The 25,224-nt window shown below is 46.7% G+C and overlaps 1 protein-coding gene across 1 annotated transcript in view; it reads right to left on the bottom strand.

The window, feature by feature from the left end:
- SLC7A8 (solute carrier family 7 member 8) overlaps positions 1-25,224 on the bottom strand; it is a 40,288-nt gene that overhangs the window by 1,706 nt on the left and 13,358 nt on the right. The window contains exons 4-10 of the mRNA XM_070954775.1: positions 8,444-8,569; positions 7,725-7,878; positions 7,501-7,624; positions 7,307-7,410; positions 4,226-4,322; positions 3,210-3,359; positions 447-624 (exon numbers count right to left, since the gene is read on the bottom strand). Of these exons, the coding sequence (XP_070810876.1) occupies positions 447-624; positions 3,210-3,359; positions 4,226-4,322; positions 7,307-7,410; positions 7,501-7,624; positions 7,725-7,878; positions 8,444-8,569 (933 nt within the window). The remainder of the gene's footprint in view (positions 1-446; positions 625-3,209; positions 3,360-4,225; positions 4,323-7,306; positions 7,411-7,500; positions 7,625-7,724; positions 7,879-8,443; positions 8,570-25,224) is intronic.

Here is a 25,224-nt window from a genome sequence, read left to right as displayed (position 1 = left end):
CCTGCAGGCATCTCATGACCCAACTAGTTAACATCATCAGTTTAGAAGGGAGGACATTTGGAGGAGTGGAGGAGGAAGACCGTTGAGTCCTTGGTGCTCTCTAGGCTTGGTTAATTTCTTGCAGACCTTTCAGGACCCAACTAGGTAACCTCATCAGTGCTAGAAGGGAGTGGGACTTGCTTTTCGTTTATATACTAGTGGCTCGTGTCCCGTCAGTGTTGGCGGTCAAGCCGTTAGTATATAAACAGAGAGCAAACCCCACTCTCTCTTGGCACTGAGGAGGTTACCTAGTTGGGTCATAAAACGTCTGCAAGAAAACCACCAAGCTCAGAGAGCATCGAGGACCCCACAGTCCTCCTCCTCCTCCTCCTCCCCTTCCCTCCATAAACCTCCTCTCAGGCCTATCCTAGCCCTCCCTGCCTAGGGAGGTGGGGGACAACACTCACCGACCAGGGTGTTGAAGAACGGGGGCTTGTTCTCCCAATGGACGCCCAGGAAGTAGACGGGTACCCCTGTCAACATGATGGCCAGGCCGATACCACAAACCAAGGGTTCCGACCACAAGCTGAAGACCAAGAGGAAGGCCCAGAAAAGCAGGTAGATGATCGGGAAGAACAGGCTCACCTGTGGGGGGGGGGGAAGAGAAATGGGTTGAACCTATAGACCTTAACGTCATCCTCTTTTAACGATCCCCATCATCCCTTGCGGGGTGGAGTCGGGGCAACTGAATGGAGCTGAATGTTTACTGGCCGGATGCCTTTCTTGTTGCCAGTGCGGAGTTTTGTTCAGCAGATATATTCTCATTGTTACCCAGAGAGAGAAATATCTGCCTCTACCTAGGATTGAACTCACAGCCTCCTGATTGTGAGGCAAGAGCGCTACCTCTAGGCCACTGCACCAGCTTTAACCATAGGATCATTCTCTTATAATGACCCCATCATCCCTTGCGGGGTGGAGTCGGGGCAACTGAATGGAGCTGAATGTTTACTGGCCGGATGCCTTTCTTGTTGCCAGTGCGGAGTTTTGTTCAGCAGATATATTCTCATTGTTGCCCAGAAAGAGAAATATCTGCCCCTACCTAGGATCGAACTCACAGCCTTCTGAACCATGACCGTAACGCCAGGAAAAAACGCTCTGTTTCTTTAGCCAGGCTCTCGACCAGCATTGCTGTGAGGAACAGATCTGTATCCCAAATCTCACTTTCTCTGTACAGGTGGTCCTCGACTTACGACCGCAACAGAGCCCAACATTTCTGTGGCTGAGCGAGACAGCGGTTAAGTGAGTTACACCTCATTTTAGGACCTTCCTTGCTCCAGGTGTGAAGTGATTTCGCTGCCGTTGTTAAGCTAGTTAGCACGGTTGTTCGGTGAATCTCGGCTTCCCCCTTGATTTGGCTTGTCAGAAGGTCGCAACAGAGGACCACGTGACCCCCCCCTCCCCCCCGGGGACACGGCAACCATCATAAGTACATGCCAATTTCCAAGCATCTGAATTTAGATCACGTGACCTGGGGGGGCTGCAATGGTCATGTAAAAAACTCCCTTAACAAGCAGGAGTCAGGAATTACTGTCAAAACCTCTTATATTTACCCGACTGTCAATTACGTTCATTCACAGTTAGCAAAGTTTGTCCAAACAGTTTTTCAAAGGAATATTTATCAACACAGACCTTATCTTGCTTGGCAAGCTGCCACGTAACTTGTTTCCAACCGCAGTACAAGGCCAAACTTGGTACAGAGTCTCTCAGAGTCACGGAACGAACGAATTGTTTTCTGCGAAAGCCCACTCCCTGTTCGCTCCTCTTTTATTTCCTATGGGAGGGGCCAATCACCTCCAAGGTGTGGCTTTTACTCCCGAGTCGACCCTGCTTTCTGACTTGTTTTTGTCTTCTGGCAGCTCTGCGCACACTGGGAACGGGCAGATGAGGAGACCCGAACTCATTGGGAGTCTCACATTGCAGTGAACAAGTACATACATTCAAATTCATAGCTACTCAGATTGTTGGCTGAGCAGGTCCAAAAACAGCCAGGGAAAACGATTGAAGCCTGTGAAATGGACTTCTTGTCTGTCAACAGGAGTGCCGATTTACCACCCGCTTATCACGTACTTAAAAGTTAACACAGAGGTGGGATTCACTTACCTTCCCTACCAGTTCGCAAATGTGAGTGCGTGCATTACATCCTTGTGCATTACGTCCGGGCAGGTGGGCGAAGCCTCCCACAATCGCCACTATCGATTTGCCAGAACCAGACAGAACCGGCTGAATCCCACCACTGGTTAACAGCACGAGGAAACCACAGCCAATCGCCGGCCATCAACCCGCCAATCAACCAATAGGAAGGCACCACATAAATACGAAGCATAGAATAGTAACCCAAAGTACACTGTTTGCTAGAGAGAAGTTCCCTGAGGATGGACTCTCCAGCACAAGTTCGAAAGCTCGGAAAACTAAACCTTGGGGCCCGGTGACGGACCTAGATTGGATCTTGCAAAATAGTCAGATTGCAGGGGTGAAATGCTACCCGGTTCGCACCGATTCGGGAAAACCGGTTGTAAAAAAAAGCTACTGTTTTGAGTGAACCTGTAGTTAATAATCAGCTGTGCCGCGTAGTTTATATTTGCTAGAAAACAAGAACTCCTGCTTTCTAGTGAATCTAAATCACACGGCACAGTTGTTCCCCCCCCCTCACTGTTCCACTTATCTTGTCAAGCCTCCTTTTTCCACGCGCAGTGTGCGTTTGGTGCACACTGCACATGTGCACGCAACATGCGTTTGGTGCGCACCACTTATGTACATGTGCAGCATGCATTTAGCGTGTACTGCGCATGTGTGCGCAGCGTGCGTTTGGCATGCACCACACATGCACACTTGCAGTTTCCGTTTGGCGTGCACCATTAATGCGCAGGCAACAAGCCGGTGTGAAACCCCGGAGGATTTCACCACTGTCACATTGGAAACGTAGACATTGACTGCGCTCAAAGCAGAGACATTGACCATACTGGACGTGGAGAAACGACCTCATTCGAAGCAGAGAACTCGACTGCGCTGGAAGCGGCGAAATTGACCACACTTGAAAGGACGAAATTGACTACAGTAGAAGCACTGAAATTGACCGTCCCCAGGTGCCCAGGGAAAAGAAATTCTGTGCAAAAATGAAGAACGGCCGAGAGATCAAAAACAGAGTTGTGTCTCGGGAGGGTTCTTCTTACCTTGATTGGACGAGGCCGATGGGGTTCGCGCCAGCGGAGCACGACCTGCCCAGCCACTGTCACTCCGTAGAAGAGGTAGTTGATGAAACCGACGTAATTGATCAGCGTATATATGTCACTTGTGACCAGCATAAGCAAGGTGGACAGGCACTGCCAGAGACAACATAAAGGAAATGAGCCGACGGGTTTAAACCAGGGGTGAAATGCTACCAGTTTGGGCGAACTGGTAGTGGTGGCGGCGGATGGTTCAGACAACCAGTAGATGCAGCAGCACAAGGCTCCACCTACCTACCCGGATGTCGTTACTTCCTGGTTTTAACCAGGAAGCAACCTGTTTTTGACCCTCTGTGCATGCGCAGAAGGATTTGCGCATGCACAGAAGGTCCAAAATTGCACGGGGCGTGTGGGCACACAGAGCGCGCACTTCCGAACCAGTAGGGAAGGTAAGTAGATTTCATCCCTGGTTTAAACTACTGACAAAATTGGACAATTCTCCCACAACAGCCAGCCACATCAGTGTCTGCCACCCTCGGCAGCTTGAAGCGGGGTGGACTTCAACTCCCAGAATCCCTCCAGTCAGCTCAATAAGATGCAGGGGGTTGCCCCTGTGACTATGTAGGACGGAGAGAGAGGAAGCCAACTACCAGATTGCAAGAACACAAGCGACTGATCAGATGAAGAGACCCGAAACTCATTGGTAGCTTCACATCGCCATGAACAAGGACATACGTTCAATTTCGCAACTATTCAGATTGTTGTCCGAGCAGGTACAAAAACAGCCTGGGAAATTATTGAAGCCTGGGAAACGGATCCCTTATCAGTCAGCAGGAATGCTGATTTACCACCAGCATATCAAGTACTTAGGAATTATGCTGGCTGGCGAATTATGGGAGTTGAAATCCACCCAATCTTCAAGCCGCCAACGTAGACAAACACCGCAGGTTCTCATTGGATCCCACCTGCGTGGGATCTCCCCAGATGCCCCCCCCACCTTTATTTCTCTACCGATGACTCACGGTGAAAAGTAGGGCAGGTATTGGCGTGCACCTTCGGATGTGAATCATTGCCAACACGCTGGGAAGATGTCCTTCGCGGGCGCCAGCAAAAAACAGCCTAGGCAAGGAAGGAAAAATAATGTCGCAAAAAGAAAACAATAGCAAGCGGAGACAGATATTATTGGCGTGGTTTCTAATCAGCACCGGAGCAGCTCTGTGTTTTGAACACAGCTTATTCATGCTTCTTTGGTTGAAATAATTTAAAGACAAGTACTTTCCCTAGACAGCTTGCGAAGATAAAAATCACCCAAGCAGCCAGCATCAACAATTAAAGCATTGCCCCAGGGTGCTAAATTCGGAGATCCGATTCTCTTTCGTAACGCCGCTCTGAGCAATAAATCTCATTCAGGGAAAGAAGCAGGGGTGAAATCCAGCAGGTTCTGACAGGTTCTGGAGAACCAGCAGCGGAAATTTTGAGCTGTTCGGAGAACCGGCAAATACCACCTCTGGCTGACCCCAGAAGTGGGGAGGGAATGGGGATTTTGCAATATCCTTCCCCCAGGAGTGGGGAAGGAATGGGGATTTTGCAATATCCTTCCCCCAGGAGTGGGGAGGGAATGGGGATTTTGCAGTATCCTTCCCCTGCTATGCCCACCAAGCCACACCCATCAAGCCACACCACGCCCACCGAGCCACGCCGACAGAACCGGTAGTAAAAAAAATGTGGATTTCATCACTGGAAAGAAGAATGAATACGGATAATCCTCATGACCACAATCGGGGCTGAAATTTTGGTCGAAAAAGCAGTGCCGTCATTAAGCAGATCGGCAGGGGACCAGATCCAATCTTACTATCATTTTTATTGTGGTTATTAAGCCAGTGGGTTATATGAGTGACACTGGTGCGGGGTTTTAGAGAGTATCCTTGGATCCCTGGAGATCCTCCAAAGGGGAAACTAGATTAGATTAACAGAGCTGGAAGGGACCTTGTAGGTCATCTAGTCCAACCCCCCGCCCAAGCAGGAGATCCTACACCATTTCTGATAGATGGCAGTGCAATCTCTTCTTGAAAGCCTCCAGTGATGAAGCTCTCACAACTTCTGAAGGCAACTTCTGTTCCTTCGGTTGATTGGTCTCGCTGTCAGAAAATGTCTCCTTATTTCTAGGTTGAATCTCTTCTTGTTCTGTTTCCATCCATTATTCCTTGTCTGGCCTTCAGGTGCTTTGAAGAATAGCTTGACCCCCTCCTCTCTGTAGCAGCCCCTCAAATATTGGAAGACTGGTATCATGTCTCCCCTGGTCCTTCTCTTCACTAGACTAGCCATGCCCAGTTCCTGAAACCGTTCGTCGTATGTTTTAGCCTCCAGTCCCTTAATCATCCTGGTTGCTCTTCTCTGCACTCTTTCTAGAGTCCCAACATCTTTTTTATAGTGTGGTGACCGAAACTGGATGCAGGATTCTAGGTGTGGTCTTACTAAGGCTTTGTAGAGTGGTATTAGTACCTCACTCGATCTGGGTTGTAACCCTCTGTTAATGCAGTTTAGGATTCGGTTGGCTTTTTTGCCTGCCGCCGCACACGGCTGGCTCATATTTAAAATCGAATAGAATAACAGAGTTGGAAGGGACCTTGGAGGTCTTCTAGTCCAACCCCCTGCTTAGGCAGGAAACCCTACACCACTTCAGACAAATGGTTATCCAACCTCTTCTTAAAAACTTCCAGTATTGGAGCATTCACAACTTCTGGAGGCAAGTTGTTCCACTGATTAATGATTCTAACTGTCGGGAAGTTTCTCCTTAGTTCTAAGTTGCTTCTCTCCTTGATTAGTTTCCACCCATTGCTTCTTGTCCTGCTCTCAGGTGCTTTGGAGAATAGCTTGACCCCCTATTATTTGGGGCAGCCCCTGAGATATTGGAAGGCTGCTATCATGTCTCCCCCAGTCCTTCTTTTCATCTAACTAGACATACCCAGTTCCTTCATAGGTTTTAGCCTCCAGTCCCCTCATCCTCTTTGTTGCTCTTCTCTGCACTCTTTCTAGAGTCTCCACATCTTTTTTTTTACATCGTGGCGACCAAAACTGAATGCAATATTCCAAGTGTGGCCTTACCAAGGCATTATAAAGTGGTATTAACACTTCACGTGATCTTGATTCTATCCCTCTGTTTATGCAGCCTAGAACTGTGTTGGTTTTTTTGGCTGCCGCCGCACACGGCTGGCTCATATCTAAATGGTTGTCCACTAGGACTCCAAGATCCCTCTCACAGTTTCTACTATTGAGTAAGGTACCACATATATGGTACCTGTGCATTTTGTTTTTCTTGCCTAAATGGAGACCCTTAATTTTTTTCACCATTGAATTTCGTTTTGTTAGATAGGGTTAGATATTTAGCTGGTTGTCCACTAAGCACTAAGCATAAAAATCAATGATTTTTTTAAAAAAAATAAAAAAAAACAGATTTTTTTGATTTAAATCGGATTTTTTTATTTAAATCAGATTTTTTTGATTTTTATTGAATTTATTTTAATAAAAAACTTTTGGGGTAAAAATCTATCGTAAGATAGTTTTCTATTTAAGATACATAAACAATTTAGTTTATTCAGCATGAAATGGAGCTTAGTTATGTAGCACGAGGCTGTATATTCTGCAACACTGGGACTATCGGTGAGTCAACAGTGGGTCAAAGGAGTAGCAGAGATGACAGTTGCTCTTTAAAAATTATGATTTAAATCGAGTTGATTTAAATCAAGCCTTTTTACTAGTGATTTAAATCATGATTTAAATCATGATTTAAATCGACTCGATTTAAATCAAATACACCCTGCCACTAAGACTCCAAGATCCCTCTCACAGTGACTGCTATTAAGCCTGGTTTCACCCAGTCTATATGGTCTACTTTGGGTTTTTCTTGCCTAACTATGGTCTACTTTGGGTTTTTCTTACCTGACTTTTCTCTACGTTGAATTTCATTTTGTTAGATAGGGACCAGGGTTCAGGTCTGTCAAGATCCATCTGGGGTGTTAACTATTCCTGCCAGCTTCGTATCATCCGCAAATTCAACTTGGGAAATCCACCCTGTTGGTTGGAGGTCAGGTCTATCTACTCACCTGGAGGAAGTAAAGAGGGATCCGTTGACGCCTCCGAAGGTGGAGAGAGCCACAGAGATGGGCATGATCCAAGCCATCACTCCTAAGAGTTTCTCCCCAAATGTCTGTGGAGAAAGGAACAAGGAGACGTTAGGGGGGGGGGTCCATTCGCCGGGAAACCAAGAGGAATCTGAACGTCGTTGATGGAGACTCACCACCGCCACAGCGTTGGAGGCCAGAAGCTCCTGAGGGGACATGGCCGTGACGTAGGCTACGTTGGCGAAGACGTAGACGAAGGTCACCAGGGGAATGGAGATAAAAATGGCTCGAGGCAGGTTTCTGTGGAGGACGGAAAGAGTTGAAATGGCGGAAGGTTGGAGCGGAGATCGAGGTGGGCCTTCTCCATCTCCCATACCACCCAGGAGGGGCTCTCACTCACTTGTGTGGGTCCACCAACTCTTCGGTGACGTAGTTGAGGAAGTTCCAGCCCCCGTAAGCAAACGATCCTTGTAAGAAGGCCAAAGCGACCAGCCCCACATTTGGAGTTTGAAAGAACTCGAAGGCATTTTTGGGTTCCAGCCAAAAGTACTCTCCTACGTCAAGGACAACACCAAAGAAAACATCCTCAGCCATGATGATGGGGGGGTCTCTTCTCTTTAATCCCCCTTTCCCCAACCAGGTGTATCTCCCATTCTCCTCCTTCCCCATGGGCAGGAAACTAATCCCACCTTGTAAATCCAACCATCCCCAAATGGCGTCCGTGTCCCCCTGTTTAGACCTTTGCAAACCTCTCCACCACCAATACGGCAGGAGAAATACAGAATTACAAGAGTTGGAAGGGGCCTCTGAGGTCTTCTAGTCCAACCCGCTGCTCAAATAGAGGTCTCCAACCTGGATACTTTACCACTTGTGGACTTCAACTCCCAGAATTCCTCAGCCAGCATTCTGGGAGTTGAAGTCCCCGAGTCATAAAGCAGGCAAGTCTGGAAACCCCCATTTTACCACCTGTGGACTTCAACTCCCAGAATTCCTCAGCAAGCATTCTGGGAGTTGAAGTCCCCACGTCGTAATGTGGCCCAGGCTGGAGACCCCTGCCCTACACCATTCCAGACCAAGTGTTGGAAATAATACACTCGGTTGGATCCGACAAGTCCTCACCTTTGCAAATTTGCACAATTCCCATGATAATGATTAAGGCCAGAGCCAGCAGCTTCCCGGCGGTGAAGATATCCTGGACGCGGGTTGCCCAGCGGACGCTGGCACAATTCACCCATGTCAGTAGCACTGAGGAGAAACAAGGAAGACCGTGAAGAAGGCACCACCCCACTGACCTCACCTTCTCCCAACTCAACCCAACGCTTTTCAACCCAAACCGTTTCCGACTCGTGAAGTAAAAACCAAGACAAGAACATTGGGGAAATGTTCCTGAGAACATTTTAAGGAGATAAGATGCTGGCATCTCATGTAGATTACAGATTAACACAGTTGGAAGGGACCTTGTAGGTCATCTAGTCCAACCCCCCTCCCGCCCAAGAAAGAGACCCTACACCCGTGAGGGCGAACCTATGGCACACGTGCCACCATGTCTGTTGACACACGAGTGTTGCCCTCGCTCAGCTCCAGTGCTCACCCGCGTGCTGGCCAGCTGATTTTTGGGCCTTCTGGGCCCACCGGAAGTCGGGAAACGAGCCATTTCCAGCCTCCGGAAGGCCTCGGGGTGTGGGTGGAGAAGGCCATTTTCGTTCTCCCCAGGTTCCAAGAAAGCATCTGGAGCCTGGGGAGGGTGAAAAATGGGCCTTCTGATCCCACCGGAAGTCGGGAAACAGGCTGTTTCCAGCCTCCAGGGGTGTGGGGAAGGCCGTTTTCGCCCTCCCCAGGCTCCAAAAAAGCCTCTGGAGCCTGGGGAGGGCAAAAAACAGGCCTACCGAGCTCACCGGTAACCTTTTTGCCATCATGTGCCAAAAGCAGGGGAGCATGGGGGGGTCACATGCGCATGCACAGGGAGCAGGGGACATTGAATTATGGGTATACACGGGCGCGACCATCCCGCGTTCCTCCCGCTTTTGGCACGCAACGACAAAAAGGTTAGCCATCACTGCCCTACACTATGTCTGACAAGATGGCAGTCCAGTCTCTTCTTGAAAGCCTCCAGTGAAGAAGCTCCCACAACCTCCGAAGGCAACTTCTGTTCCATCGGTTGATTGTTCTCCCTGTCAGAAAATTTCTCCTTATTTCTAGGTTGAATCTCTCCTTGATCAGTTTCCATCCATTATTCCTTGTCTGGCCTTCGGGTACCTTGGAAAATAGCTTGACTCCTTCCTCTCTGGGGCAGCCCCTCAAGTATTGGAAGACTGCTCTCATGTCTCCCCTGGGCCTTCTCTTCACTAGACTAGCCAGGCCCAGTTCCTGCAACCGTTCGTCGTATGTTTTAGCCTCCAGTCCCCTAATCCGGAGGTGAAATCCAGCAGGTTCTAACAGGTTCGGGAGAACCGGTAGCGGAAATTTTGAGCAGTTTGGAGAACCGGCAAATATCACTTCTGGCTATCACCTGAGTGGGGTGGGAATGGAGATTTCACAATATCCTTCCCCTGCCACACCCACCAAGCCATGCCCACAAAACCAATAAGGAAAAAATTTTGAATTTCACCCCTACCCTAATCCTCTTGGTTGCTCTTCTCTGCACTCTTTCTAGAGTCTCAACATCTTTTTTTATAACAAAACGGGATGGAGTACTCTAGGTGTGGTCTTACTAAGGCTTTCTAGAGTGGTGTTAGTACCTCCCTTGATCTTGATTGTATCTCTCTGTTGATGCAATTTAGGATACCATTGGCTTTTTTTGGCCAACAGAATTGTTGGAAGGGGCCTTGGAGTTTTCTAGTCCAACCTAGAAATATAATGTATATTAATATATTTTTAAAATATTTTTAATTGGTTTGTTATTTTAAATTGGGGCCAAATTAATATATATCTCTTTAATTCTTTTTAATGTTTGTATTGTATGTTTTTTATCTGGCTGTACACCGCCCCGAGTCCCTCGGGAGAAGGTGCGGTATATAAATTTGAAATAAAATAAAATAAAATAAATAAAACCTCCTGCTCGAGCAGGAGACGCTCCCGGTAGTCTTCGACTTACGACCGCAACTGAGGCCCAACATTCCTGTTGCTCTGTGAAACACTTGTGAAGCGGGTTTTGCCCTGTTTTACGACCTTTCTTGCCACCGTCGTTAAGCGAATCGCCGCAGACGGTTAGTCAGTCACACGGTTGTTCATTGCATCTGTCTCTCTCCTGGACTTTGCTCGTCGGAAGGTCGCCAAAGGAGGATCACGTGACCCCGGGACACTGCGACCGTCATAAATAGGAACCGGGCGTCTGAATTTTGACCCCGCGATCGTGAGGATGCGGCAACAATCGTAAGGGTGCAAAATGGTCCGAAGTTACATTTTTTCAGTGGCCTTGTAACTTCGAACAAACACTAAACCAGGGGTGTCAAACACAAGGCCTTCCATTGGCCAGATTCGGCCTGCGATGTGGTCAGGGGTGGTAGTCACTTACTTTCTCTACCGGTTCGCAAATGTGAGCGCATGCGCATGTACGCTTCACGCATGTGCACGTCCTTCCCTCATACACGTTGTTCGTGCTCCCGGCCTCAAAAACGTGCCTAAATAGAATAGCATAGATCCGGGGGTTCGGAGGGACACCTGTGATTTCCGCTACCAGTTCCGGCGAACCGGTCCGAACCGGCTGACTACCACCTCTGGATGTGATCAGATCCAGTCTTGGAAAATGGGGCCAGCCATGTCGCTTTATCCCGGTCTATCCAATGTGAAGAGGCAACATTGGGCCAGCATGGCTTCGGCCTGGTCTACCCAATGCAAAGAGGAAACATGCCAGCAGTTTGGGGAGTGGCGTCAAGCCGGCCACGCACACCCGGGCCCCCGAAGTCAACCACAGCCCTGATGCGGCCCTCAATGAAATTGAGTTTGACACCCCGGCACTAAACCAACCGTTGTAAACCGAGGACTACATCCTGACCAAAAATAGCTGTCCAATTCTCTTCTCAAAAACCTTCAGTGTTGGAGAGAATGTCTGGTGGCAGGCAGTTCTGCCGGCCAGTCGTGGAACTCAATGTCGGGAAATTTCTCCTTCGTTCTCAGTGGCTTCTCTCCTTGAGGAGTTTCCACGCATTGCTTAAGAGTTCAGCGACCCGCCGTGAAGGCCGTAACCTGAGGTTAAATCTCACCGTCAGGGCACATAGAAAGGAAGAACCCAAGGCCCTTCAACGGTGGCTTGATGTCACCATTGTCCGAGGGAATGAAAACAGCAGCAGTGACCTATTTGGCCTAAGGCCACCGGCATGGAAAACATCCCGTTTACAGGCCGGCTGACCTCTGGGGTTGTTGCGCGGAAAAAGCCGTCCATCTGAGAGAGATCAACAGAAACTCAAACGTCTTGCGTCACCCCGGAGAACAAGGAAGAACAAGCAACAAACAAACCACAGCTTGTTCCTTCTTGTCACCTTTCCGACCACGCAGGGCAGGGAGAGATTAACCAGAGGTGAAATGCAGGAGGAGTTTCCTCATCTTCGGCAACCGTCGTTCGGCGGTGTGAAAGCTCAGCGTATCATTTCTAGGCTCCCAAACGCCGTGTGGAAATCTGACGTTTGGGTCATCCTCCACTGACGACGATTCGTTTAGTGACCGTCCGATGGGAAGATGGGACGACGATGACCATTTTTCACACACGCGGCTGAGCGTGGCGGCATCCCCATGGTCACATGATCAAAATTCGGAGGACGCTTGGGAACTGACTCATGTTTACGACAGTTGCAGTGATGTGATCCTCCTTTTGCGACCTTCTGACAAGCCAGATTTACTGAACAACTGTGTTAGTTGCTTAACAATTCACTTAACAATTGTGGGAAGAAAGGTCGTAAAAGGGGGCAATGCTCACTTAACGACGGTCTTGCTATAAATTTCGGGGGTTTGAAGTTGAGGATTCCCTGTGTGCTCCTATATATGGAAAAAAATACCTTCCTGACGGAGCAGTATTATTCAAATTTAACCACTTTGAAAAGAGGTGGACTTCAACTCCCAGAATCCCTCAGCCAGCCTGGCTGGTTGAGGGATTCTGGGAGTTGAAGTCCACCCCTCTTCAAGTACCCAGATTGATAAACACTGAGATATTCTGGACTTCCTCCAAGCGCTGGGATAGGACGAAGTGGGGAGAGGGGTGGACTTCAACTCCCAGAATCCCTCAGACAGCCTGACTGGTTGGGGGATTCTGGGAGCTGAAGTCCACCCCTCTTCGAGGGCTAAGATTGAGAAACACTGAGGGATAGGATGAAGGCAGAAGAGTGGTGGACTTCAACTCCCAGAATCCCTCAGACAGCCTGGCTGGTTGGGGGATTCTGGGAGTCGAAGTCCACCCCTTTTCTGCCTCCGTCCTATCCCAGCGCTCGGAGGAAGTCCAAAATATCTCAATGTTTCTCAATCTTAGCCCTTGAAGAGGGGTGGACTTCAACTCCCGGAATCCTTCAGCCCGCCTAATAAATCTAATAAGTCTAATAAATCAATCAACTTCTCAGTTCCTTCTGATTTTGTAACTGTCCCAGTTCACGGTCAGGCAAAGGAAGATGGGGATTGAAATCCTCACGTTTGAACGGCCTTGGCGAAGAGAGAAGCCGTGACGTCATCGAGCGGATGATGTCATCATCAGACTGGTGACATCACTTCCTCTCCCTTCCTAAGCGGTAGAATGGGCGTGATTTAAATAGTGATGGGTTTTTTTCGGGCTTTTAAATCGATATAATCTCTTCACAACCCATGATAGGAATGCAACAGCTTGCCTTCAGTCCCTTTCAAGACTACCATCTGTCAGAAATGATATCTCCTGCTTGGGCAGGGGGCTGGACTAGATGACCTACCAGGTCCCTTCCAACTCTGTTATGCTAACTGAGTTTCTAATATACCGATATGCTCGAAAACTAGCCTCTAAGATCCTTGTTGATGCATGGGTATAAGTAGTCCTTGGCTTACGGCCACAATTGAGCCCACGGTTTCCATTCCAAAGCAAGACCGTCGCTAAGTGAGTTTCGTCCCAATTTAACCATCTCCCTTGCCGCAGTTGTTAAGTGAATCCTTGCAGTTGTTCAGCTAGTACAGGGGTCTGCCACCTTAAACACTCCAAGAGCCATTTGGACCCGTTTCCCACAGAAAAGAAAACACCGGGAGCCACAAAATCTGGGTGGGCGTGGCCAACTCGACATCACTCACTTCCACCAGTCACATGACCCTCCCCAGCCACACCTCCCCAGCCAGTCATTAAGGCAGAGAACCAATTGTTAAAAAACACCGGGAACCACAAAACTCTTTTAACATCTCTCCCTTCCTCCCTTCCTCCCCTCTCCCCCCTCTCTCCCTACTTCTCTCTCTGTATCTCTCCGTCTCTGCCCCGGCCACTTCTCCATCCCCTGCCATCGTCCTTACCTTCTCAGGCCAGGCGAGGAGTGACTGGGAGGGGAGGGCAAGGGGCAGGGCCAGCCAGTGGCGGGATCACCCGACAGGGAGCCACAGCAGAGAGCCCAAAGAGCCACATGGGGCTCCGGAGCCACATGGGGCTCCGGAGCCACATGCGGCTCCGGAGCCGCAGGTTGCTGACACCTGAGCTAGTAACACGGCTGTTAAGCGAATCTGGTCAGAAAGGTGCAAAAGTGGATCCCAGCTCCCCAGGACACTAAAACCGTCGTAAGTCCAAGTCAGTGGCCAAGCATCTGAATTTTGATCATGTGACCATGGGGAGGCAGTCACGGTCTTAAATGTGAAATTCAGTCCCTTTTTTTTTTTTAACGCCGTCGTAACTGTATCCCCCTTCTTTTATCCCCTTCTTTTGGTGCCTTTTCCTTTTCGTGTTTATTTATTTTCCCTAAAGGCACTGATAAAAAATAAATATTTACTTTTAAAGCAGGAGCTCATAAATACAGCGTCCTCTTAGCACAATATTGCAAAATGAAACAATTGCCAGAGGAGGAAACAAAACCACGTCTGGAAAAAAAAAAATGTTATTTTTTCTAGTGACTAAGGCCAAACAATTAATTCCTGCCACAAGTAAGATATTAAAACAGGAAGCTTTGCTAAGGGAATATAAGTAGTCCTCGGCTTACGACCACAATGGAGCCCCAAATTTCCTATTGCGAAGGGAGATTGTTGCTAAGTGAGCTTTGTCCCACGTTGCGACTTTTCCCGCCACGATTGTTAAGCGAATCGGCGTAGTTGTGAAGTTACGAACACGAATCTGGCTTCCCCCCCCCACCTTGAAGGTCGCAAAAGGGGATCATGGGACCCCGCCACCGTCATAAATATGAGTCAGTTGCCAAGCGTCTGACTTTGGATCTCCTGACAAGGCAGCGTGCAAGGATCCCAGCAGTAATAAATCACATTTTTTCAGTGCGGTTGCAACTTCAGGATAGTTGTAAGCCGAGGACCTCGTGCCTCTCAGAATATGTCACACAACTGTAATCAGGGTTTGCTTAGTTTCAATTAAAGGTCTCAGGGAATCCTGGAGGCAGACAAACCACCATTCATGGTTTGATGTGTTTACAAAGCCTAACACTACAGCGTCCCGCACAGAAAGTGGTTTAATCCAATCTGTGGTTTAACATGATGGATTAACCCCTTCACAGAATGATGTCTAGGAACTCGTTTTGCCTTCTGGTTAACTGTCTAAGTTTAAAGGCTTCCCGGCTTTGCATTTCAAGTTTAATTTTAAATTCAGATTTAAATTTCCACATCCTGCATTTTCCTCCTTGCATGGGGGAGGGGGTCAGGGGTGAATCAACGGGGAGGGGGTCCCGCCAAGCTTTGCAGATGAAGAGGAAATGGGAACTTTGCCTGCTGAGTTGGCGTCCCGTTTCTGACAATCCAGACAATTTCTGATTTGTTTCTGACAAATCAGCAGAGGTTCAAAACAGGAAATGCAGAGTTTGACAGAAAAACCCTTGGGGAGAAGCAGATTGCGAAGTGAAAAAGCACCAGATGCAAAAATCCTTCAGATCAGAACATAAAATTAATAGAGTCGGAAGGGAGCTTCTCCATCTTGGCGACTTGGTAAGATGGTTGGACTTCAACTCCCAGAATTCCCCAGCCAGCCTTGAGAAACGCGAGGCTGACTAGGTTTGAGAATTCTGGGAGTTGAAGTCCACCCATAAGGAAAGTCGCCAAGATTGAGCTACCCAAGGTTGACTGGGGAATTCTGGGAGTTGAAGTCCACCCATCTAAAAGCTGCCAAGGCCGGGAAAGACAAGGCTGACTGGGGAATTCTGGGAATTGAAGTCCACCCATTTATAAGTCACCAAGGTTGGGGGAATTCTGGGAGTTGAAGTCCACCCATCGGAAAATCACTAAGATTCAGCTACCCAAGGTTGACTGGGGAATTCTGGGTGTTGAAGTCCACCCATCTAAAAGCTGCCAAGGCTGGGAAAGACAAGGCTGACTGGGGAATTCTGGGAATTGAAGTCCACCCATTTATAAGTCACCAAGGTTGGGGGAAACACAAGTTTTTCTGGGGAATTCTGGGAGTTGAAGTCCACCCATCGGAAAATCACTAAGATTCAGCTACCCAAGGTTGACTGGTGAATTCTGGGAGTTGAAGTCCACCCATCTAAAAGCTGCCAAGGCCAGGAAAGACAAGGCTGACTGGGGAATTCTGGGAGTTGAAGTCCACCCATCTAAAAGCTGCCAAGGCTGGGAAAGACAAGGCTGACTGGGGAATTCTGGGAGTTGAAGTCCACCCATCTAAAAGCTGCCAAGGCTGGGAAAGACAAGGCTGACTGGGGAATTCTGGGAGTTGAAGTCCACCCATCTATAAGTCACCAAGGTTGGGGGAAACACAAGGTTTTCTAGGGAATTCTGGGAGTTGAAGTCCACCCATCGGAAAATCACTAAGATTCAGCTACCCAAGGTTGACTGGGGAATTCTGGGTGTTGAAGTCCACCCATCTAAAAGCTGCCAAGGCTGGGAAAGACAAGGCTGACTGGGGAATTCTGGGAATTGAAGTCCACCCATTTATAAGTCACCAAGGTTGGGGGAAACACAAGTTTTTCTGGGGAATTCTGGGAGTTGAAGTCCACCCATCGGAAAATCACTAAGATTCAGCTACCCAAGGTTGACTGGTGAATTCTGGGAGTTGAAGTCCACCCATCGGAAAATCACTAAGATTCAGCTACCCAAGGTTGACTGGGGAATTCTGGGTTTTGAAGTCCACCCATCTAAAAGCTGCCAAGGCTGGGAAAGACAAGGCTGACTGGGGAATTCTGGGAATTGAAGTCCACCCACTTATAAGTCACCAAGGTTGGGGGAAACACAAGTTTTTCTGGGGAATTCTGGGAGTTGAAGTCCACCCATCGGAAAATCACTAAGATTCAGCTACCCAAGGTTGACTGGGGAATTCTGGGAGTTGAAGTCCACCCATCTAAAAGCTGCCAAGGCCGGGAAAGACAAGGCTGACTGAGGAATTCTGGGAGTTGAAGTCCACCCATCTAAAAGCTGCCAAGGCCGGGAAAGACAAGGCTGACTGAGGAATTCTGGGAGTTGAAGTCCACCCATCTATAAGTCACCAAGGTTGGGGGAAACACAAGTTTTTCTGGGGAATTCTGGGAATTGAAGTCCACCCATCTATAAGTCACCAAGGTTGGGGGAAACACAAATTTTTCTGGGGAATTCTGGGAGTTGAAGTCCACCCATCGGAAAATCACTAAGATTCAGCTACCCAAGGCTGACTGGGGAATTCTGGGTGTTGAAGTCCACCCATCTAAAAGCTGCCAAGGTCAGGAAACACAAGGTTGACTGGGGAATTTTGGGAGTTGAAGTCCACCCATCTAAAAGCTGCCAAGGCCGGGAAAGACAAGGCTGACTGGGGAATTCTGGGAGTTGAAGTCCACTCATCTTAAAGTCATCAAAATTGAGAAACTCTTGCTTTAGAGGGTTTCGATGGTCTCCTTTTCCAGGGGCAAAACCACGTGGAGGGGAGGCGAACAGGTGAGATTCGAGCAGGATTCAAGTTACACCATCCCTAGCACAGGTGGAAATCTGGGCGATAGATTAAAATCTCCGTTCGGAGATCCCAGAAGGGGAGGTTTTCTGCTGACTAGATCCTGCCGGTGGGTTTCAGCACCTCTAGGATTAAGGCTGATCTGGGAAATCCGCAAATAGACGGGCAAAACTGACTGTGCCGTTTTTCGGGCTGTTTTTGGGGTTTTTCAGGCCGTTTTCAGGATGTTTTTTGGGCCAAAACACGGCCTGAAAATGGCTCAAAAAACCGGCAAAAATGGCCAAAAAACAGGCCGTTTTTCAGGCTGGTTTTTGGGCCGTTTTCAGGCTGGTTTTCAAGATGTTTTCAGGATGTTTTTCGGGCCAAAACACAGCCTGAAAACGGCCTGGAAAATGGCAAAAATGGCCAAAAAACAGGCTGTTTTTTGGGCCATTTTCAGGCTGTTTTTTTGGGGCATTTTTGGGCTGTTTTTTTGGGCCATTTTCGGGCTGTTTTTTGGGCCGTTTTCAGGCTGTTTTTCAGGCCATTTTAAGGCTGTTTTTCAGGCCAAAACAAGGCCTGAAAACGGCCCGAAAAATGGCTAAAAGCAGCCAAAAAAAACAGGCATTCTCCGTTTTCCGGTGCTCCGGTGTTCAGGCATTTGGTGCCGAAAAGATTTGCCATCACTGCCCTAGGAAGATCCGGGAATAGTTTTCCAGGAATCAGTTGGTTAGAAACTCACAATCTTCTCTAGATCCCAGCAAGACTGCCGGGGGGGGGGGGGGGGGGGAATTATTCTCAAAAAAAAAAAAAAAAAAAAAAAAAACAGGTCGATCTCCTAGAAGGAGATCGTCTTTCTCAGTATCCTTGGCAGTCACAAAGTTGGAGCCTAGCCCGGCCGGGCTCCGAATTTTTGGAAGGAACCCTGGAAGAGAAGGTGGGGCTGCAAAACTCTTGCAAAATTTTCGAGCACAGCCTGTCCCGGTGAGCGATTTCAGGGCTGGGCGTCCCCCCTCTCACCTCCTCCTGGCCTCAAAATAGGACCCAGCCTTCGGTTCAGCGCGGACACCGCCCAAAATGCCACTTTTCGAGGGCACGCCTCGACGGAGGTGCCCACGCCGGGCCGGCTTGTGGCTACCAAGCAAGGGCTGGTACCAGGAAAAAAAAAAACAATCTTGGAAGTGACCCGGGGTGGAGATATGGAACAGAAACCAACCGGGCAGGCCAGATAAGAGAGATTAAAAAAAACACACCTTCGGAAGTTTTTTTGGGGACACCGACCGGTTTCGGCCTGCCGAGGTTGGAGTTTGCCTAATCTGGTCACCGTATCCTCCTTCTGCTCCGCTCCCATCCTCCCCAGCTGTGAAAGATTGATGGGCCTTGAAGCCCATCAAACCCAGAAGGCATCGAGTTGAGAAAAAGCAAACAGTGAAGAACATAATCACAGAGGAAGGGTCCTCAGAGGTCTTCTAGAGGACCCTTGAGCATGAGTGGCGTAGGAGGCTAATGCCTCCTACTAAGGCAGCATTTAACATCCAGCTGCCTGCAATTACTGCGAGTTCAATTCTCACCAGGCTCAAGGTTGACTCAGCCTTCCATCCTTTCTAAGGTGGGTAAAATGAGGACCCAGTTTGTGGGGGCAATAAGCTGACTTTGTATAAATATACAAAAGTATGAAGGCTATTGCTTAACACATTGTAAGCCGCCCTGAGTCTCCGGAGAAGGGCGGCATATAAATAAAAATAAAATAAAATAAAAAATAAATAAAATAAATTCTAGTCCAACCCCACCCCCAGCTCAAGCTCTACCATTTCAGACAAGACTAGGTGGCTCAGTGGCTAAGACACCGAGCTCGTCGATCAGAAAGGTCGGCAGTTCAGCGGTTCGAATCCCTAGTACAGGTCTCCTGCGTGAGGGAGGGGGTTGGACTAGGTGACCTTCGAGGTCTCTTCCAACTCTGTGGCTGTTACATGGTCGTCCAATCTCTTCTTTAAAAGGAGGAAGGGTGGAGGGGGAGGAGGGGAATAACAGAGTTGGAAGGGACCTCAGAAGGTCTTCTAGTCCAATCCTTCCCTGCTCAGGCAGGACACCCTAGTACCGTGATGGCGAACCGTGACATAGGTGGCACGCGGAGCCATATCTGTGGGCACGCGAGCTGAATTTGCCGACTTATGGAAGTCGGGAAACGGGTTGTTTCCAGCCTCCGGGGGGGCCTCCGGGGGGGTGGGGAAGGCCGTTTTAGCCCTCCCCAGGCTCCTAGAAAGGCTCTGGAGCGTGGGGAGAGCAAAAAAACAGGCCTTCCGGTCCCATCTGAAGTCGGCCAATGGGCCGTTTTCGGCCTCCAGAGGGCCTCCAGTGGGTTTGGGAAGGCTGTTTTCACCCTCCCCAGGCTCCTAGAAAGGCTCTGGAGCATGGGGGAGAGCAAAAAAACAGGCTTCCGGTCCCACCTGAAGTCGGCCAATGGGCTGTTTCCGGCCTCCAGAGGGCCTCCAGGGGGTCTGGGAAGGCTGTTTTCACCCTCCCCAGGCGCCTGGAAAGCCTCTGGAGCCTGAGGAAGGTGAAAAACGGGCCCACCGTGCCATTGCGTGCCAAAAGCAGGGAGAGCACAGGGGGGCACGTGCTCATGCGCAGGGGGGGGCAGGGCACATAGAATTATGAATGTGGGCATGCGTGCAACCCCCCCCCCCCCACGCTCCCAAGGCTTTTGGCACGCAGCAGCAAAACGGTTAGCTGTCACTGCCCTCGTATATACCATTTCAGACAAATCTCTGCCTTGAAAACTTCCAGGATTGGAATTTTGACAATCCACAATTTTCTAGTTTGGCAATTCTCACCCTCGCCCCGTTTAAAATGGATGGGCTTCCACTACCCAGAATTCCCTCCAGCCGAGGGGAATTCCGGGAGTCGAAGTCCACCCGTCTTAAAAACTCAGCCCAGGGTGAGAATCGGACTTGCGTCTATCTTTTCTCCTAAATTCCCGTCGATATTTTTTTTTTCTCCCGCCCGCTGGTTTCCCTCTTGTTTTATCTCTCTTCCTAATCTCCTCCCCCCCCCTTTTCTGGGTCACCTCCGATCTGCCCTATTTAAGCCGCTTATGGTGGTTGGTTTTATTTTATTTTATTTTATTATTTTTTTTTCATTCCAACTGTGCAATCGGAGATTTGGGCACCGAGCCCAGCCCCGTTGGTGGGGTGTGAGCGGTTCCTTCTTGCGGTGAGATTTCGGGGGGGGGGAATATAGATTTCTACCCTCTCCTCCTCCTCCTCCTCCTCCTCCTCCTCCTCCTGTTTTCCTAAGCTTTGTCTCTCGTCTCTGACGTCCCCATTCGCTGACTCAGCACGGGAATAACTGGCTTTGACCTGATTAATAAAGTTTTGCTGATTTGCGGGCGGGAGGCCTTGCCCAAGCATCCCCAGCCCAATCCAATCTCAGCCTCCCTCTCTTATCCGGGCCTCCCCCGCCTCTCCTGCCCCTGCTGAGAAGCTGGATATTAAAAAAGAAAAAGAAAAAAAAAGGAGCAAAACCAGTTTGCGCCTGATCTCTCCAGCATAGGTTAAGATGTCCTAAAGTAGCCTCCAGCAGGATATTTTAACTGCCTTCCCCTTTCTGAAATACTTTTTAAGGTTCAGGCAGGGGCTGAAAAGGGCTCCCCCTCCCCACCAGCTCGGCCCCTGTTGCGAAAGAGGGGGTTTTGTGGGATAGGATGGGATGGGGTAGGATAAAGGATAGAGTAGAAGAGGAATAGGAATAGGAAATAGGAAATAGGAAAAGGAATAGAATAGAATAGAATAGAATAGAATAGAATAGAATAGAATAGAATAGAATAGAATAGAATAGAATAGCATTGCATTGCATTGCATTGCATTGCATTAGGATTAAGAATGGAGTGGAGTGGAGTGGAGTGGAGTGGAGTGGAGTGGAATGGAATGGAATAGAATAGAGTAGAATAGAAAATATGGAATGGAATGGAATGGAGTGGAGTGGAATGGAATGGAATGGAATGGAATGGAATGGAATGGAATGGAATGGAATGGAATAGTATAGAAATTATGGAATGGAATGGAATGGAATAAAATAGAATAGAAAATATGGAATAGAAAATATGGAATGGAATGGAATGGAATGGAATGAAGTAGAGTAGAGTAGAGTAGAGTAGAGTAGAGTAGAGTAGAGTAGAGAGTAGAGTAAAGTAGAATAGAATAGAATAGAATAGAATAGAATAGAATAGAATAGAATAGAATAGAATAGAATAGAATAGAATATAGGAATAAAAATAGGAATAGAATAGAATAGAATAGAAAATATGGAATAGAAAACATGGAATGGAATGGAATAGAATAGAGTAGAGTAGAGTAAAGTAGAATAGAATAGAATAGAATAGAATAGAATAGAATAGAATAGAATAGAATAGAATAGAAAATATGGAATAGAAAACATGGAATGGAATGGAATAGAATAGAGTAGAGTAGAGTAAAGTAGAATAGAATTAGAATAGAATAGAATAGAATAGAATAGAATAGAATAGAATAGAATAGAATAGAATAGAATAGAATATAGGAATAAAAATAGGAATAGAATAGAATAGAATAGAATAGAAAATATGGAATAGAAAACATGGAATGGAATGGAATAGAATAGAGTAGAGTAAAGTAGAATAGAATAGAATAGAATAGAATAGAATAGAATAGAATAGAATAGAATAGAATACAAAATATGGAATAGAAAACATGGAATGGAATGGAATAGAATAGAATAGAGTAGAGTAGAGTAAAGTAGAATAGAATTAGAATAGAATAGAATAGAATAGAATAGAATAGAATAGAATTGAATAGAGGAATAAAAATAGGAATAGAATAGAATAGAATAGAACAGAACAGAATAGAATAGAATAGAATAGAATAGAATAGAATAGAATAGAATAGAATAGAATAGAAACTATGGAATGGAATAGAATGGAATGGAATGGAATAGAAACTATGGAGTGGAATAGAATGGAATAGAATAGGATAGGATAGGATAGGATAGGATAGGATAGGATAGGATAGGATAGGATAGGATAGGATAGGATAGGATAGGAAAGGATAGAATAGAATAGAAAATATGGAATAGAAAACATGGAATGGAATGGAATGGAATGGAATGGAATGGAATAGAATAGAATAGAATAGAATAGAATAGAATAGAAAATATGGAATAGAAAACATGGAATGGAATGGAATGGAATGGAATGGAATGGAATGGAATAGAATAGAAAATATGGAATGGAATTGAATGGAATGGAATGGAATGGCGCATACTTATGACGGTTGCAACGATCACCGATCACGTAATCCTCTTTTGCTTCCTTCCCAGCTGACTTCTGACTAGCAAAGTCATTGGAAGAAGCCGGATTCACTTAATGACCGCGTGATTGATTTAAAAATTGCCGTGACTCACTTAACAATGGAAATTCTGGTCTCGATTGTGACGGTAAGCGGAGGAGTCCTTGTACGGGGTAAACTTCAAATGCCAGAGATCTCCAGTATCAAATTGCCCAAAAAGGGTAATCGGGGATGGATGGGATTGATTCGGCCTTCTCGGGGAGTCCTCGACTTATGACGACAATTGGGAGGGGAATCACAAAGGGTGATCATGTGACTCCGCAATGCTGCGACGGTCAGAAACCCACACAGTCCTCGACTTACAACGGTTCCTTTAGTGACCGTCGGAAGCTACAGCAGCGGCCGTGGAAAAAAAACTGACTGTTTTCCACACTTACGACCACTGCGACTCAGATTTATGACAGTCGAGGCATCCCAGAGTCACACGATCCCCTTTTGCGACCGTCTCACGAGCAAAGTCCGCGGGGAAGCTGGATTCACTTCACTTAACAACTGCAGTGATGTTTGCCCCATCGTAAAATGGGGCAAAACTCACTTAACAACGGCCTCGCTTAGCAACAGGAATTTCGGGCTCAGTTGCGGTCGTAAGTCGAGGACTACATGTAACTGCAGCTAGCCAAGCGTCTAACTCTTGATCGTGTCCCTTTAAGGACACCGGAATGGTCATTAGTGCGAGAATCGGTTATAAATGCAAGAATTGGTCACAAGCCTTGTTTTTTTCCCCGCACCGTCGTAACTTCAAACAAGTGGTCGTACGTCGAGGACTACCTGTTTATCCTCTCGGCGTTAGCTACCAATATCTTTTCCCCTCTTTCAAACAAAGCCAGCTATATTATTCCGTTTTCCATCTCTTTTTTTTCTGTTTTGATGGATGTCGGTTAATTGCACAACACCCCTGCGAGGTAGACCGGGGAATAGGAAAAAGGAACGGAACACAAGGTCACTCAGCAGGTTGGAAGAGCCAACAACAACAGATCAAAAAAAAAAAAAGGCAAATCAGCAACTTGGACAAAGCCTCTGTCGGAAGGCAAAGCGACAAGGTTTGTACAAGCGAATTCCCTGCTAAAAAGACCAAAGAGCTGAGCAAAATTGTGATTGGAATTCATTTGTGTTGGTGCATTAACCTTGTTTGAGCTGCCCTGTTTTGATGGGAGTTTGTTGGAATTGAATTCTTGGAACGCTTACGAAGGAGCCTAATTCAAACGCAAAACTTTGGTTTTATTTTTAGGGAAAGGCAAAAAGGAAAAAGGAAAATCAGTCAATCTATCTAGCCATCTATCTATCGTCTATCTATCTATGTATGTATCTGTGATCTATCTATCTATCTATCTATCCATCTATCTATCTATCTATCTATCATCTATCTATCATCTATCTAGCTATCTTATTTTATCTGTATCATCTATCATCTATCTATCTCTATCTATCTATCTCTATCTCTATCTATCTCTTAGTTTATCTATCCATCTATATCTATCTCATCTATCTATCTATCTTCTATCATCTATCTATCTATCTATCTATGATCTATCTGTCTATCATCTATCTATCTTATTTTATCTGTATCATCTATCATCTATCTATCTCTATCTATCTATCTCTTAGTTTATCTATCCATCTATATCTATCTCATCTATCTATCTATCATCTATCTATCTATTTATCTATCATCTATCTATCATCTATCTTATTTTATCTATCTCTATCTCTTAGTTTATCTATCCATCTATCTATCTATATCTCTCCATCTCTATCTCCTATCTTATTTTATCTATCATCTATCATCTATCTATCTCTACCTCTATCTCTTATTTTATCTATCCATCTATCTATCTCTATCTCTATCGATCTCTATCGATCTCTATCTATCATCTTTCTATCATCTACCTTATTTTATCTATCTATCATCTATCATATATCTATCTTTATCTCTATCTATCTCTTATTTTATCTATCTATCATCTATCTATCATCTACCTTATTTTATCTATCTATCATCTATCATCTATCTATCTTTATCTCTATCTATCTCTTATTTTATCTATCTATCATCTATCTCTCTATCTCTCTATCTATCTCTATCTCTTATTTTATCTATCTATCCATCTATCTATCTATATCTATCATCTATCTATCTAACTATATCTATCATCTATCTATCTATCTATCTATCTATCTATCTATCTATCTATCTACCTATCATCCATCTATCTTATTTTATCTATCATCTATCTATCTATCTCTAACTATCTCTATTTATCTATCTATCTATCTATATCTATCATCTATCTATCTATCATCTACGTATCTACCACCCGTCTATCTATCTATCTATCGTACAAGTAGTCCTCGACATATGACCACAATGGAATCCAACATTTCCGCCGCTAAGCGAGACATTCGTTAAGTGCATTTTGCCTCATTTTACGACCTTTCTCACCACCGTTCTTAAGTGAACCAGGGGGCAGAGGGCACCAGAGGGCAGGACAAAAAAACAAAACAAAAAAACAATGGATGGAAACTCATGAAAGAGA

This window comes from Pituophis catenifer, unplaced genomic scaffold (assembly GCF_029215685.1).
Source record: "Pituophis catenifer annectens isolate HBS135680 unplaced genomic scaffold, rPitCat1.0.hap2 SCAF_15, whole genome shotgun sequence".
NCBI lineage: Eukaryota > Metazoa > Chordata > Lepidosauria > Squamata > Colubridae > Pituophis > Pituophis catenifer.
This window is presented reverse-complemented; position numbering and strand designations above follow the sequence as displayed.